The sequence below is a fragment of the Anomaloglossus baeobatrachus genome, chromosome 2, assembly GCF_048569485.1.
Source record: "Anomaloglossus baeobatrachus isolate aAnoBae1 chromosome 2, aAnoBae1.hap1, whole genome shotgun sequence".
Classification (NCBI taxonomy): Eukaryota; Metazoa; Chordata; class Amphibia; order Anura; family Aromobatidae; genus Anomaloglossus; species Anomaloglossus baeobatrachus.
In genome coordinates, this window is record NC_134354.1 from 704691178 (window position 1) to 704708646 (window position 17469).

The window sequence follows — 17469 nt, forward strand, 5'->3', positions numbered from 1 at the left end:
CTGAGTGAGTACCACTGTGCCGTGCGGCACAGCACTGCCCCCGTGACCCTGCACCTCACAAGGCCCCGTAGCCCGCCTACCAAACACCCAAACCTCCTCACCGGGCCCCGGGACAACCTATCCCCCTACCAGCGGAGGGAAGAACCAACATCCAAGCTGCTCCCTGTCATCGCTCCCGGGATCCCCGTCCAGAGCAGCGGTGGTGTCACCAATATCACCACAACTGTGGGTGGCGTCACGGACAATCAATCCCCAAAACCATTCCCCTTTTCACTCACGGGCGAGGAACACCGCTCGAGTCCCCGGGATCCGGCCCATCGCTCGAGCCACCGAGCAGCAGCAGCAGCCGGACCCGAGCAGTGGGTGAGCGCAGCGTCCCCTCCTCCGCCCGTGACAACTTGGCGTCACGAACAGGATCTTACCGCTCTGCCGTCTGGTAGAGGTGTGCCTTGTGACCGCCGGAGGTGTCCGGCCGAAAATTTGGAGAAGCCGCCATCTTGGGCGCGAAAAACTCCCGCTCGAGCGTCTCCTCGAGCAGTGGAGGCGCGAAGGCCTAAACCCCGCCCCTGTAAGTGAGGAGCCGGAAAAAGACTAAGGGGGACGGATGGCACCTGGCCGCATGTAGCTCGCGGCTATAAAAGCAGGGACGCCAGGACTCTGCAGCGATACTGGATTCCTGGAAAACCTCATTGCCGAGATGCACAGTCTAACCGCCAACAGTGAAGCCCCCGCGCCCGACACAGCGGCGTGGGTGAGGGACCGGACCGCCCGACTGAGTAACCGTCTGCAGGCCCGCATGCAGCTCCTCCTGGAGGAGTGGGAGACCGACATGGCGGACGTGGTGGCTGCTATGCAGAGACACGAGGTGGAGGAAGATTTGGAGGAGCGGGTAAGAGACCCACGCCCCTGTATTCCCGAGGGATCGGCCACTGCGGCTGAGGGGCCCGGCCTGCACCCGCTCACCCTGCTGCCTTCCCCGCCGCCCGTGTTAGCCGCTGCCGCCCCGCCACTAGGCCCGCTACCCGTTCAACCGGTAGCGATACCCTGCCAATCCGCCCCGGCGGACCGACCGGCTGCAGACGCTCAGGACCGCCCTGAACCGCTCCTGTGGGAGCCGCCGAGACTGTGGCCCCTTGACGAAGATGTATCGGAGGCCCCGACCGGGATGGTCTCAGGCGCTGTGCTCAAGCCCGGGACCACGGCATGGATGAAGGCCCGAGTAATTGAGTTCAACCAACGCCAGCGGAGTCAGATATCCCTCATGATGGAGCAGTGGACCAACGAGGTGGAGATGCTGGTTGCGACTGCCCCGATGTATGGGATGGGAGCAAATGTGATGGAGCCAACGGATAGCCCACGTTCCCATGTCCTACCAGGACCGGCCACTGCGGCTGGGGGGCCCGGCCCGGTCTCGGCCCTCGCATCGTCCCTGCCATTATTCTTAGGGCGCCTCAGCGTTGACCAACCCGACCTACTGTCCCGCGCTACTACAGAAGGATCTAATGTGCTGGATGATGGAAGCCTGGAGGCTGCGGCAGCTGGCGGCAACCTGCCTGGCACAGATACAAGTGATAGTGACTCCAGCTCCGGCGCCGAGCCCACCTCTGAAGGCGAGTGAGCGTCTCCGCTACGAGGGAGAGCCGGTGGTTTATTACATCCCGCGCACCGGTGGGAATGGATACCGGGCACCCCTCTCCCAACAGGCCTGTCACTGCATGTTCGATATGTTGGTGGTAGAGGATGAGGCCACCTCAGCGGAAGATGAGCAGTGAAGTCAGCGGTCCTCCGCCTGAAAGTTGTCCCCGTTGGGACCACCAGTAATGTTGTTTAGAAAAGTTTTGAATGATTAACGAAGAAGCTCACCTGATTTGCAACTCGATTAAACCGGTCGTTGCCGGCAACTGGTCCCCGGAGGGACCTATTGTACCCACCGTGTAGAAACTGCTACGGACAAGCCCGAGAACTAGCAGGGCAAACACGAACTTGTGGTATGTAAATAAAAATGTTGTCTTGAAACCGTGACCGCCTCCGGAGAGGCAGATTGGAGGAAGGGCCCGCAGTGGAGTAGGCTGGGGCCCAGCCACCACCGGAACCGGTGGCGATCCTCCGGGGGGTTCAGGGATTCCCCATGGATGCGGGGCCCCTGAAAGGGACAGAACCCGCTCGGGCAACTTGGTGCTGGACTGAGGTCAAGGGGTGCTGTCCATTTGCTTAGGGCAGCATCAGGGCCAGGTTGCTTGGGTGGGAGAGAGCGGAAGCCATAACCGTTATTTATTAAAAATGTTAGTAACGTTTAAGAAATGTGCCTCCCGATGTGGGAAGAGTGGAAAATATGCTTATGGTTGTTACATGTTTTACCGGTTTTATCTTTTCAGTTGTGAAAATAAAACCGGTGATGGACGGGCAGCCCGCGGACGGTCTGCATTTTACTAAGAGGGAATGTGGCACCCTGGACAAGCCAGGTCGTCACAGAACAACACCAACACACCCCACACCCCGGTTACGCACACCAAAGCCAAACACAAAACCCTTGTTGCCTTCCTCCAGGGGCTGATGTCCACACCAGGGGGTGGGCCAGGCGGTTGGTTCCTCCCACCGAGGAGTTCACAGTCCTGGAGGCGGGAAAAGAAAAGTGAGGAGATAGAGTTTGAAGTGGAAGTGAGAGGAGTGAAGTGGCAAGAGAGCAGACAGAAAGCGGTCCGGGTGTGTGGCCCGGACGGTACGGCAAGGTTGGCAGACGGTGGTGACCATCTGCAGGCAGGAGAGGCCGATTGGAGTGAGCCGTAAGGACCGTGGACGGGCGGTGGCCCGGCGGTACCAGACCGGTGAACAAAGAGAAGCCAGCACCATCCGGCAGGGCTTACGGACCCCGACAAGGCTAGGAGTCGCCGTTGAATTTGTCAAATCCGTTAGCGAAGGGAACCTCCTGGGTTTCCCAGCAGCCAAGTCCCGATAGAAGGCGACAGCTCAAACCGTGAAGGGAAACACAGTCACCGCCAAGGCTATAGTTCCCAGGGCCAGAGCCTGCGGGCAAAAGGGGCTTTTTCAGCACCCATCCAAGCTGGGGAGCGGGTTACCGGTGGGAACCCATTGGAACCGTACACACTACACAGGTGCAGGGAAAGGCAGTCACCATCAACCTGCCGGGAGGAGAAACACCGCAGCCGTCTGTGGGACCCGTCCATCCAGCCGTTTGTTTTACCGGAGACTGTATATTCATTACTGGCTGAGTGAGTACCACTGTGCCGTGCGGCACAGCACTGCCCCCGTGACCCTGCACCTCACCAGGCCCCGTAGCCCGCCTACCAAACACCCAAACCTCCTCACCGGGCCCCGGGACAACCTATCCCCCTACCAGCGGAGGGAAGAACCAACATCCAAGCTGCTCCCTGTCATCGCTCCCGGGATCCCCGTCCAGAGCAGCGGTGGTGTCACCAATATCACCACAACTGTGGGTGGCGTCACGGACAATCAATCCCCAAAACCATTCCCCTTTTCACTCACGGGCGAGGAACACCGCTCGAGTCCCCGGGATCCGGCCCATCGCTCGAGCCACCGAGCAGCAGCAGCAGCCGGACCCGAGCAGTGGGTGAGCGCAGCGTCCCCTCCTCCGCCCGTGACAACTTGGCGTCACGAACAGGATCTTACCGCGGTGGCCCGGCGGTACCAGACCGGTGAACAAAGAGAAGCCAGCACCATCCGGCAGGGCTTACGGACCCCGACAAGGCTAGGAGTCGCCGTTGAATTTGTCAAATCCGTTAGCGAAGGGAACCTCCTGGGTTTCCCAGCAGCCAAGTCCCGATAGAAGGCGACAGCTCAAACCGTGAAGGGAAACACAGTCACCGCCAAGGCTAAAGTTCCCAGGGCCAGAGCCTGCGGGCAAAAGGGGCTCCTTCAGCACCCATCCAAGCTGGGGAGCGGGTTACCGGTGGGAACCCATTGGAACCGTACACACTACACAGGTGCAGGGAAAGGCAGTCACCATCAACCTGCCGGGAGGAGAAACACCGCAGCCGTCTGTGGGACCCGTCCATCCAGCCGTTTGTTTTACCGGAGACTGTGTATTCGTTACTGGCTGGGTGAGTACCACCATGTCTTGCGGCACAGCGCTGCCCCCCACAACCCTGCACCTCACCAGGCCCCGTAGCCCGCCTTCCAAACACCCAAACCTCCTCACCGGGCCCCGGGACAACCTATCCCCCTACCCACGGAGGGAAGAACCAACATCCAAGCTGCTCCCTATCATCACTCCCGGGATCCCCGTCCAGAGCAGCGGTGGTGTCACCAATATCACCACAACCGTGGGTGGCGTCACGGACAATCAATCCCCAAAACCATTCCCCTTTTCACTCACGGGCGAGGAACGCCGCTCGAGTCCCCGGGATCCGGCCCATCGCTCGAGCCACCGAGCAGCAGCAGCCGGACCCGAGTAATGGGTGAGTGCAGCGTCCCCTCCTCCGCCCGCGACAACTGCATTCACAAATTGACTCCTATGGGAGGAGCAGGTGACCAGACCGGATCATTAGCCTTGCTCCAATCAGCCCATGGGAAAGCTGTTTATTCATTGGAGGAGCTGATTTTTGAGCATTAAAATTTACAGTTTTGATCCAAAAAACATTTTCAATTATTATTACGGTATAGTGTCTTAAATGTATAATTGTGTCATTACACTGTACAGACATGATGTAAATTAACTTCTATTCTTCTCCTCCAGGTCTGGTTTTCGGTTGTATACACATTCTCCATGCCTCCAGTTCTGTTTTGGTTCCTCCTGTATTCATGTTGCTTCTGCCAGGGTCACTGCCATCTTCATGACAGACTCAGGGAGCTGAACACGGAATTTGCAGTGAAATTGTACCAAACAATAGTGACCACTGAGAACAGTACAAACGTGGTCATCTCTCCAAGCAGTGTGGCCACCTCTCTGGGGCTGCTGCAGTTCGGAGCTCAAGGCAGCACCTTCACCCAAATAGAGAAGGCTTTGGGATACAATGTTTACGGTAATTCTCATTATTCTAAATTTAAATTATTCATTGGAATTATAATGTAATGAAAAAATAAAAAATCAGCTCTTCTACATCTGTTTGAAGTAGTGTTGTATAATAATATACCTTACCCATGAACTTACCCACTCAATGTTTGAACAATGTACCTTAAAATTGGAACCTTGAGGCTATATAATACACATATAACAGGCTGCGGGCAGTGTCTGTATAGAAACTGCTGCTCAGCCAATAAGTGACCTGGTTGTACGTAAATAGTAGTAGGCTCAGATGACATCGGCAATGGCAGCCATGGAATAGGCATTTAGTTGTATTGCAGTAGGGAACAATTAAAAGAAAAGATTATTGTAGTTTTATTTTTCTTTTCATACTTTTAAGGCATATAATGTTTTTATTTGAGGGTGATTTTTTGATCATTTTCTTTTTGCCAAGTTCTTTTTTAATGATATTTATCATGAGTTATACAATATGTCTCCTTTTAAACTTGCATTTTTAGTGGCCCAATATTTTTTTATTTTTTTCATACTTAATTTTGAAATTTTTCTTTCTAAAGGTTTTACTTTTTTTGTCCACCAATCAACCCCATACACTAAGATTATTTTACAATTAGACCCATAGAGTAATTCTAGACCCCAATCATGAAATGTCACTCAGTCTGCAATATTTCCCCATCCTGTTTCTCAATTTGTAATAATGGTCCTCATCTTGTAACAATTTGCTCCATCTTGTAATAATGACCCTTGTCATGTAATAAAGGTCTTATAGTAATGTTCCCTTCTTGTAGTAATGTCCCCATCCTTGTCCCCTTCTGTCAGGGCCAGGTGGACGGGCAGACCCAGGAGGTGGATCCACTGGGCCGAACTCCTAGATGGTGGTAAGGGGTCCGGTAGCTGGAGCACTATAGGCAGCAGAACAGTCCGTGCACTGGAGTATAACGGAGAAGTCCCTGGGACTACGGAGTCACTGGTGGTAGTCCGGGTGACGCAGCTCAGGTTCGGAAGCCGAGAAGATGTCAGGCGGGGTCCGGAACCTTTGGAGCGAGATGACAGGTCACCGCAGGGATCCGAGATGGTACGGACTGTCAGGATGGCAGATGGACTGCGTTCGGGGTTCGGGATTCGGTCTGGACCGGATGGCGAGGCAGGCACGGCTCTACAAGAGAGATAGGTGAGTATATACACATATACACCAGGAGACCTGACTCCTAGCTTAAGAAACACGAAGATCAGGCCCCGCCCCCTTGGACATAAACCCCCTTTATACCCTGTACCTGTTTTGCATCATTTCCTGTTAATGGACGCTGGCCCTTTAAGAAAGGGTCAATGACCGCGCGCGCGCCCTAATGCGCATGCGCGCTGCCCGAGTGCCAGAAGCCAGAGCAGGAAGCTGCGAGGAGGAAGCAGCAGGGCCAGGATGGGGCTGTGAAGCCGACGGACGCCGGGTGCGGGGACCAGGACGCTGGGGACGCGCTGGCAAGGGGTGCTGGAGAGCGGGGAGCGGCGGTGACCGGACCAAGAAACCGGGAAGCGAGACGGGGGACCCGGGTAGCGTGACAGGTGAGCCGGAGGGCAGCACAGGGGACCCGGGGAGCGTGACAGTACCCCCCCCCCCCCCACGCCCCCCTCCCCGCAACCGGGACATGAAGGCACGGATCAGCGGAGTACCCACATTCTCCCGGGGCTCCCAGGACCTATCCTCAGGACCATACCCTGCCCAGTCCACCAGGAAGAACTGTCGACCCCGTACGGTCTTCATGGCCACGATATCCCTTACCGCATAGATGTCGTCATCGGCAATAGGTGGAGGAGCCGAACTGGCAGCAGCGGAGAAGGGACCCAGGACAACCGGCTTGAGCAGGGAGACGTGGAATGAGTTGGGTATCCTCATCGTGGCCGGGAGCTGTAGCTTGTAGGAGACCTCATTGATCTTGTTGAGGACTTTAAACGGCCCGATGTAGCGAGGACCCAGCTTGTAGGATGGTATCTTCAATCGGACGTACTTAGATGCAAGCCAGACTAGATCTCCAGGAGAGAAACACGGAGGATCCAGACGTCTCTTGTCTGCGTGTCTTTTCATCCGCAGGGAAGCACGCCCAAGGGACGCCTTGACAGAGTCCCAAATGGCTGTAAAGTCACGGGCTACAGTATCAGCAGCAGGGACATCCGAAGAAGGGGATACAGGCAATGGGACGGAGGGCTGAAGTCCGTAAACGACATGGAAGGGAGAGCTGGAGGACGACTCACTGATGTGGTGGTTATGGGAGAATTCAGCCCAAGGAAGAAGCGTGGACCAGTCGTCGTGATGGGCGTTGACATAGTGACGTAAGAAAGAGGTCAATATTTGATTGACCCTCTCCACTTGGCCATTAGACTGAGGATGGTATGCAGATGAAAAGTCCAGAGTTACTCCCAGATGGTTGCAGAGAGCCCTCCAGAAGCGGGAGGTGAACTGAGTTCCTCTATCGGATACGATGTGAGATGGAAAGCCATGCAAGCGGAAGATGTGATGTATGTAGGCGTCCGCGAGTTCCTGAGCAGAGGGCAATCCAGCCATAGGGACGAAATGAGCCATTTTAGAGAATCGATCCACCACGACCCATATGACTGTGTGTCCGGAGGACAATGGCAAGTCTGTAATAAAGTCCATCGCTATGTGTTGCCACGGAACTGAAGGTATCGGCAGAGGCAGAAGACGGCCATATGGCAGGTGTTTGGGCGTCTTGTTCCTGGCACAAGAGGAGCAGGCAGAGACAAAAGCAGCGACGTCCGTGCGAAGGGATGGCCACCAGTAATGGCGTACAATCGCACCCCATGTTCTCTTCTGACCAGCATGACCGGCTGTTTTCGAGGCATGACCCCAGTGTAACACTTTTTGCCTGTCTGTCTCAGAGACATAGGTCTTCCCGGGCGGTATCTGGGCCAGGGTGACAGGGGCCACCGGAATGATTTTGCTAGGACAGATGATGGGTTGGGTAGTCTCCTCTTCCTGCTCCATGGGCATGAAAGACCTGGACAAGGCATCAGCGCGTACATTCTTGTCCGCGGGTCGGAAATGGAGCTGGAAATCAAACCTGGCAAAGAATAAGGACCACCTGGCTTGCCGTGGGTTCAGTCGCTGAGCAGACCGCAGGTATTCCAGGTTCTTGTGGTCCGTGTAAATGATAACTGGGTACACTGCTCCTTCCAGAAGGTAGCGCCATTCCTCCAGAGCCAGTTTGACTGCCAAGAGCTCTCGGTCACCGATGGTGTAGTTGCGTTCAGGCGCTGAGAAGCTCTTGGAGAAGAATCCGCAAGTCACCATCTTCCCGGAGGAGGATTTCTGCATGAGCACTGCTCCGGCTCCCGAGGAGGAGGCATCCACCTCCAAGGTGAACTGGCGGTTTAACTCCGGACGGTGAAGTACAGGAGAGGAGGCAAATGCCCGCTTCAGCGAGCCAAACGCGGCGTCGGCCGCAGGTGACCAGTCCTTTGGATTAGCCTCCTTCTTGGTCAAGGCGGAGAGAGGGGCAGTCAGAGCCGAGAAGTGAGGGATGAACTGGTGGTAGTAGTTGGCGAATCCCAGGAAGCGTTGGATTGCCTTCAGTCCAGAAGGAGGAGGCCAGTTGAGAATGGAGGAGACCTTCTTTGGATCCATCTGCAGTCCGGTATCAGAGATGATGTACCCCAGGAAGGGAAGAGAAGACTGCTCAAAGACACACTTCTCATACTTCGCGTACAGACGATTCTCTCTCAGTCTTTGTAGAACCAGCTGCACGTTCTCTCTGTGGGTCTGGAGGTCCGGAGAGAAGACAAGGATGTCATCCAGATATACTACCACACAGAGGTAAAGAAGGTCCCGGAAGACGTCGTTCACCAGTTCTTGAAAGACGGCTGGGGCGTTACACAGGCCGAAGGGCATCACGCTGTATTCATAGTGCCCATCGCGAGTGTTGAACGCGGTCTTCCATTCGTCCCCAGAGCGGATGCGGACCAGATTGTAAGCACCCCGAAGATCCAGCTTGGTGAACACACGAGCTCCTCTAAGCCGGTCAAACAATTCAGGGATGAGCGGCAGAGGGTACTTGTTTTTTACGGTGATTTGATTCAAACCCCGGTAGTCTATGCATGGGCGTAAGTCGCCCTCTTTCTTCTTGACAAAGAAGAAACCTGCTCCAGCAGGAGAGGAGGATCTCCGGATGAATCCCCTTGCCAGGCTCTCTGTGATGTAAGTAGACATGGCCCTTGTTTCGGCTGGAGACAATGGATATATCCGTCCTCGAGGTGGTGTAGTTCCAGGGAGCAGGTCGATGGCACAATCGTAGGGACGATGTGGCGGAAGTACCTCGGATTCCTTTTTATCAAAGACGTCTGCAAAGGACCAATAGGCCGAGGGCAGCCCCGGTAGGTTCTCTGGAACCGGAGGTCGTCGGATGGGTTGTATGGTCTTCAGGCACTTCTCATGGCACGAAGAGCCCCATCGGGTGATTTCGCCAGTGCCCCAGCTGACTGATGGTTCGTGTGTCCGCAACCAGGGAAGTCCCAGCAGGATTTGATGGGACATGTGTGGGAGGACGTAGAGAGCGATGTTCTCGGTGTGCAGGGCACCGATACGCAGTTCCACCGGCTTGGTGATCCAGGAGATGGTGTCAGAGAGGGGTCTCCCATCCACAGAGGCAATCACGAGGGGCTTGTCAAGTGGAGTAACAGGCACCTGGTACTTGTCCACCGTGGCCTGCTGGATGAAATTGCCTGCTGCCCCGGAATCGAGGTATGCCTCAGCCGTGAACCGCGTCTCTCCCGTTGTCACTTGCACAGTCCATGTAACCGGGTCTGAGAGAGTCCCAGCACCTAGGGTGGCCTCTCCTACCAGCCCTAGGCTTTGGAGTTTCCCGGCCTCTCAGGACAGGAGCGTAGCAGGTGTGTGTCCTCTCCGCAGTAAAAGCAGAGGCCCTTGGCGAGCCGCTCAGCTCTACGTTGTTCAGACTGCCGCACTCTGTCGATCTGCATGGGCTCGTGGACGGGGGCCCCAGCTGTTGATGACTGAAGTACGGAGGGCTTCTGCGGAGGAGAGGAATGCCGTACCGGACGTCTCTCACGGGACACTTCCTTGGATCGCTCCTGAAAGCGGATGTCCACTCGAGTCGCTAGGGTAATCAGGGCATCCAGGGTGGTCGGTACGTCACGACCCGCCAGCTCATCTTTAATTCGCCCCGAGAGTCCTTCCCAGAAGGCGGCGGTTAGGGCCTCGTTATTCCACCCGAGTTCCGAAGCCAAGGTGCGAAACCGGATTGCGTATTGGCCCACCGTCAGAGTCCCCTGACGCAGCCGGAGAAGAGACGAAGCAGACGCGGAGGCGCGTCCGGGCTCATCAAAGGTGCCACGGAATGCCTGCAGGAAGTCCTGGATGTTCGTGGTCACAGGATCCCCCTTCTCCCACAAGGGGTTCATCCACGCCAGTGCCTCACCCTCTAGATGGGACATGATGAAGGCGACCTTGGCTTGATCAGAGGCAAACAAATGCGGCAGCTGCGTGAAATGGAGGGAGCATTGGTTTAAGAATCCCCTGCAGGTCTTGGGGTCTCCGGCGTACCGGGGTGGTGAGGCCAAACGAAGTCTGGAAGTATCTGAAGAAGTCGCCACGGGAGCTGGAGCCGTGGCTTGACTAGTGGAGGCCCGGGATGCTGAAGACGTGACTGCCGCTTGTAGCGTGTTCAGGCGGGCGTCCACAGAAGACATAAATTGCAGCATACGGGTCTGAGTCTCACGCTGGCGTTGGAGTTCCTCCTGTACGGCTGCTAGTGCTGCAGCGGGATCCATGGCCTGATCTTACTGTCAGGGCCAGGTGGACGGGCAGACCCAGGAGGTGGATCCACTGGGCCGAACTCCTAGATGGTGGTAAGGGGTCCGGTAGCTGGAGCACTATAGGCAGCAGAACAGTACGTGCACTGGAGTATAACGGAGAAGTCCCTGGGACTACGGAGTCACTGGTGGTAGTCCGGGTGACGCAGCTCAGGTTCGGAAGCCGAGAAGATGTCAGGCGGGGTCCGGAACCTTTGGAGCGAGATGACAGGTCACCGCAGGGATCCGAGATGGTACGGACTGTCAGGATGGCAGATGGACTGCGTTCGGGGTTCGGGATTCGGTCTGGACCGGATGGCGAGGCAGGCACGGCTCTACAAGAGAGATAGGTGAGTATATACACATATACACCAGGAGACCTGACTCCTAGCTTAAGAAACACGAAGATCAGGCCCCGCCCCCTTGGACATAAACCCCCTTTATACCCTGTACCTGTTTTGCATCATTTCCTGTTAATGGACGCTGGCCCTTTAAGAAAGGGTCAATGACCGCGCGCGCGCCCTAATGCGCATGCGCGCTGCCCGAGTGCCAGAAGCCAGAGCAGGAAGCTGCGAGGAGGAAGCAGCAGGGCCAGGATGGGGCTGTGAAGCCGACGGACGCCGGGTGCGGGGACCAGGACGCTGGGGACGCGCTGGCAAGGGGTGCTGGAGAGCGGGGAGCGGCGGTGACCGGACCAAGAAACCGGGAAGCGAGACGGGGGACCCGGGGAGCGTGACAGGTGAGCCGGAGGGCAGCACAGGGGACCCGGGGAGCGTGACACCTTCTTATAGTAATGTCCCCATCCTAGTCCTCTTCTTGTAGTAATGTCTCTCATCTTGGTGGTTCCCTTCTTCTAGTAATGTCCCCATCCTGGTCCCCTTCTTGTAGTAATGTCTCTCATCTTGGTGGTTCCCTTCTTGTAGTAATATCCATGGTCCCCTTCTTCTAGTAATGTCATCATTTTTGTCCCCATCTTGTACTTATGTCCCCATCTTGTAGTAATTTCCCCATCTTGGTCCTCTTCTTGTTGTACTGTCCCCATCCTGGTGCTTTTTTGTAGTAATCTCACCCATCTTGGGCCCCTTCTTGTAGTAATGTTCCCCATCTTGATCCCCTTCTTGTAGTAATGTCCTCCATCTTGGTCCCCTTCTTGCCATAATGGCCTCCATTTTGCCATTCTTTAAATACACATTAAGGCCTCTTTCACACACCCGTGTAAAAAAAAGAGCATGTTTTGGACATCAGTATGACCATCCATGTGTGTCCCCCGTGCGCCATCCGTATGTCCATGGGACACATCCGAGTGATCAGTACCGGAAAAAAAACCACATGATACTGAAATGAATATTTTATTCAGTGTAAAAGATGTGCAAAGCCAGAAAAATTCTAGCTAAAGGCTAGATAGGTATATATATATATAGGTATATATATATATATATATATATATATATATATATATATATAGCGAGAGAGAGCGAGAGCAAGAGAAAGAGCGAGAGCAAGAGCGAGAGAGAGAGAGATTGTACAGCTATTTAGCAGAGTTCATAACTTATCGGGAAAAGAAAAAGTAGGGTTACCCTTAATATTCACAACCAGCATAGGTAAAGCAGCAGCTGCAGTCTGCGACCCTCAGCTGTCCCTTGGCTGGTTTGGAAAAATTGAGGGGATCCAACGTTGATTTTCTTTTTAATTATTTGAACAAATAATTTTAAAAAAATGGTGTAGGGTTCCCTCCATTTTTCAAAACGAACCAAGATACAGCAAACAACTGGTGGCTGATAATTTGAGGGTGGGAAGGGCCATGATTTTTTGGCCCATCCCTGCCTAAAAATCGCAGCCCGCAGTCGCCGCAGAGGTGGCGCATCTATTAGATGTATCAAATCTGGCACTGTTCTTGGCTCTTCCCATTGCCCTGAATCATAAGTTTACCCAAATTCCATTCCTTCATCCACATGTTCGTCCATGCCTTATTTAAATTTGTATGTGTCTTTTTAGTTATACATATGAAATCAGTACATGATGTATGATATAAAGCCATATTGAGGGTGAGCTCGGAGCAGACTCAATTGCATTCGTTACTGGCCGAGCAGCGTATCAGCTTTTTTCCCGTCTTAATCCTTTAATAATTTACAATAACAACTTCACTTCCACTGGGTCATTCAGCGTGAGTGGAGGAAATTACTTTCAAATGGTTGTATTTGATTTTAATTAAATACTTAAAGGATTTTCATTTAAATAAATCAAGATTTCAGGATTAGGTGTGCACCCTATGCTGCAGGGAGACCAGGTCTTAACCAATGCATAGTGCATGCCTGTCAGACTTTACTAAAGAGGAAACTAAACTTTGAGCTACAGTTCTTGAGGCTAGGTCAACTCCAAGCACTGAGTCTACATGAATATTACTATAAAACCGTGTGAGAAGTAATGATGCAAATCATTTCTAAATTGTTGCATTTTATGCTTTGCCAAGGAAATGTACTGTTATAATACAGGAGCATGGAAAGGTTTGGGCACCCCCAGTAAAAATTACTATTATTATGAACAGTTAAGCACGTTGAAGATTAAATGATCTCTAAAAGGCATAAAGACACATCAAGTCTTTTTGGTTTTTATATTTTAAAAATTACAAAAATGAAAATGGTCAGATGCAAAAGTTTGGGCAACCTGCATGCTCAGTGCCTAGTAACACCCGCTTTGACAAGTATTACAGCTTGTAAACATTTTTTTTCTAGCCAACCAAGAGTCCTTCAATTCTTGTTTGATAGATTTTCATCCATTCTTCCTTGGAAAAGTCTTCCAGTTCTCTGAGATTCCTGGCTCTTCTTGCATGCACTGCTCTTTTGAGGTCTAGCCACAGATTTTCAATGAAGTTCAGATCAGGACACTGTGATGTCCACTGTAAAACCTTCAGCTTGCGCCTTTTGAGGTAAACTATGGAGGATTTTGATGTGTGTTTAGGATCATTATTCATTTGTAAAAGCCATCCTCTTTTGAACTTCAGTATTTTTACGGAAGGTGTTATGTTTGCATCAAGAGTTTGTTGAAATTTCATTTAGTTCAATGTTCCCTCTACCTGTAAAATGTTCCCTTTGCCATTGGCTGCAACAGAACCCCAAAGCATGATTGATCCACCCCTCTTGCTTAATGGTTGTCGAAGATATATTTTTTTTTTTTTTTAAATTCTGAGCCCTTTTTTCTCCACACATACTTTTTAACATTGTGGCCAAAGAGTTCTATTTTAACCCTCAGGACTTGCTTAGATGTTTGTTTGCATCCTTCTGAAGCTGATTTTTATGGTGAGGACCCTGGAGAGGTTTTCTTCTGATGACTCTTCCATGAAGGCCATATTTGTACAGATATCTCTGAAGAGTAGAACAATGTACCACAATTCCAGAGTCTGCTAAATCTTCCTGAAGATCTTTTGCAGTCAAGGCCAGGGTTCTGATTTACCTCTCTAGCAATACTACGAGCAGCTTTCACAGAAATTTTGCTTGGTCTTCTAGACCTTATGTTGACCTGCACTGTTCCTGTTAACTGCCACTTCTTAATTAGGTACATTTCTATCTAAGGAAAGGGCAACTTGAAAATGCTCTGCTAACTTCTTATAGCCTTCTCCTGCTTTGTGTGCCTCCACCATTTTCAGAGTGCTTGGCAGCTGCTTAGAAGAACTCATGGCTGCTGTTTTTTGATACATAGTTAGAGGAGGCTGGGGTTTTATAAAGCTGTAAAATTTGCATCACCTGGCCTGTCCAAACGATGATAGTGAACAAACCATAACCCTAACAAACTAATTAAGGTCTGAAATCTTGATCAAAGTTATTTGAGCAATCAAGTCTCCAAAGGTATTCAAACGGTTGCATCAGCCCATTTCCCTTTTTTGTAATTTTTCAAACGTAAAAGATGAAAATATTTTTGGAGGGCCTAAAATACAAATGAAATGTGTCATCTTTATCTTTATGCGTTTTAAAGATTATTTAATCTTCAACTTGCTTAACAGTTCACAATAATAGTAATTTTGACCAGGGGTGCCCAAACTTTTGCATGTCACTGTGTATTATAATGTGTAGAAAATCAGTTACTAAATATGGCAACCAATGACTGACAGCAAAAAAAGAAAAATTGTGAAGATTGGGAGAAATTGAAACAAAGTGTATGAAAGTTGTATATAAGTGGGCATAGTTTATTAACTTTACAGCAGGGAATGGAAAGATGCGGCTTGATGCATGGAGCAAACTTTGAGTCAGCAGTCTGGTACAATATCCAACAGAATAATAATTAAAAGTTTTTCCAGTATCTTATTTGATTACAAGCTGAAATCCAGGGGTGCACATCCAAGACTCCGCTTAGGATTTTCAGGCCATGTACAGTAGCTGTTCTTATTCCTAGGTTTGATCTATGCAGAGTCTTTTTTTCAATTTTAATTTGCAATGAAATTAGAATGAAATTAATTTGATCTCAGTCAGGATAGCACAGAAACCTTTTTGGATTTGCATAATTCAGAAAAATCATTTACATATTGAAGAGACTTTAAACTGGAAACCGCCCTTAATTAACAATATACCCAACAACTATTATTTCCTGAGATCTTTTGCCAGAAATTGTATTCATAGGGTTTCTCCAGTATTTTGAAAAAAATAAAAAAATAAAATAGTACTCACCTCTATAGCTCCAGTGTCTCCTCCAGCCCCTGTTTTTCCCGCAATTTTGACATGCCATATATGTGTCGCGGGCGGGGAGGAGGGTGTCAGCACACTACGCTCGCCCCCTTCTGCTCGGGTCCGGCGGCCGCTGCTCAGTGGTGGCTCGAGCCGTAGGCCAGATCCTGGGGGTTTTCTCGAGCGGCACTCCTCGCCCGTGAGTGAAAGGGGTTTGTTGGGTGCGGGGATTGTTATAGTTCGTGATGCCACCCACGGTTGTGGTGATTTCACCACCGCTGCTCAATGCGGGGATCCCGGGGATGGTGATGCGGAGCAGCCAGGTGTTGTGTTGCCCCTCCGTGGGCAGGGGTTGGTGATCCCGGGGCCCGGTGATGGTTTGTGAGGTGCGGGGCCTGGTGGGCGCAGAGACGCGGGGGCAGCGCTGTGCCTTGCGGCACTGTGGTACTCACTCAGCCTGAGACACGGACACAGTTTGTACGGTAAACCAAACGGCTGGTAGGACGGTCCCACAGACGGCTGCACCTGCACTCCCGGTAGGTGACGGTGATGTCCCTCTTCCTTGCACCTATGGTTGACTTGTGGTAGCGGTGGATTCCCTCCGGTTACCCGCTCCCCGACTACAATCTGGGCCGGAGGAGCTCTACACTTTGCCCGCAGGCGCTGGCCCTGAGAAACTGGTGCCTTGGCGGTGGCGGTGTCTCTCTGCTTCAGGTTGAGCTGTTGCCTTCAATCGGGACTTGGTTGCTGGGGGATCTACGTCCCCTTCACTGACGGATTCGGCAAATTTGGCGACTCCTAGCCTTGCCGGGGTCCGAGAGGCCCCTGCCCTGGTGCTGACTGTCCTTCGGAACACTGCTCCAGACCACCGGGCACACAGCCAACGGGGTCCTTCCAGGAACTTCCAAACGGTCCCCCTCCAGACAGTCCCCGCCGTCGCTGACCTTGCTGTTCTGGCCCTACACAAAGCTGGACCCTTCAGGCTTTCCTTTCTTCTTGTCACCTCACTTGCTTTCCTCCTTTACCACTTTTCCACTTTCACTACTTGTTTACTCCTTCACTTAGCTCCTCACTCAAGCTCTGTTGTTTACTCTTGCCCTACCCGGGCTACTCTCCAGCTCTTCCCTGACTGCCCAGTACTTCCCGCCTCCAGAGCTGTGCTCTCCTTGGTGGGCGGAGCCAACCGCCTGGCCCACCCCCTGGTGTGAATCATCAGCCTCTGGAGGAGGGCAACAAGGATTTGTAGTTTAGCTGTGATGTGCCTACCTGGAGTGTGGGGTGTGGTGGTATTGTGACCTGTGACCCCTGGCTTGCCCAGGGCATCACATTCCCCCTTAGCAAAATGCAGACCGTCCGCGGGCTGCTGTCCTACACCGGTTTTATTTTTCTGAAAAAGATAACATTTGAAAAAATCAACATATATACATTTTTAATAACTCTTCCCAAGACGGGAGGCAGATTTTACTTTAACGTTGCAACGGTTTACGGTTACGGTTTCCGCTCTCTCCCACCCAAGCAACCTGGCCCTGATGCTGCCCCTAAAACCCAGGCAGCACCCCTTGACCCACAGTCCAGCACACGGTACCCGAGCGGGATCTGTCCTTCCCTCCAGAGGGTAGCCACCGGTTCCTTTGGTGGCTGGGCCCTAGCCTGCTCTGCTGAGGGCCCTCCCTCCAACCTGCCTCTCCGGAGGCGGCCTGCGGAAAACGGTAACGGTAACCAACATATTTACAAGCAACTAACGTCTGTGGTTGCCCTGCAAGTTCACGGGCTTGTCCATGGATAGTTCCCATGCTTTTTTTAAACGGTCCCCACAGGGACAACGGTGCCGGCTCCGGCCGGTCAATCACTAAGCAAATCAGGTAACTGTTCGGTAATTATCATTTTCATCAGAACTTTCAACTTTTCAACAAACACACAACTACTCTGCACATTCCCTGACCCCTTTTATCACAGAACGGTCTCCCTGTACCTAAGTGGGGGTCTACCTAGGTT

At 52.3% G+C, this 17469-nt stretch overlaps 1 protein-coding gene across 1 annotated transcript in view; it reads left to right on the top strand.

The window, feature by feature from the left end:
- The window catches only part of SERPINE3 (serpin family E member 3), a 55307-nt gene that overhangs the window by 8106 nt on the left and 29732 nt on the right, over window positions 1–17469 (top strand). The window contains exon 2 of the mRNA XM_075333935.1: window positions 4715–5000. Within this exon, the coding sequence (XP_075190050.1) occupies window positions 4745–5000 (256 nt within the window). The 5' untranslated portion in view covers window positions 4715–4744. The remainder of the gene's footprint in view (window positions 1–4714; window positions 5001–17469) is intronic.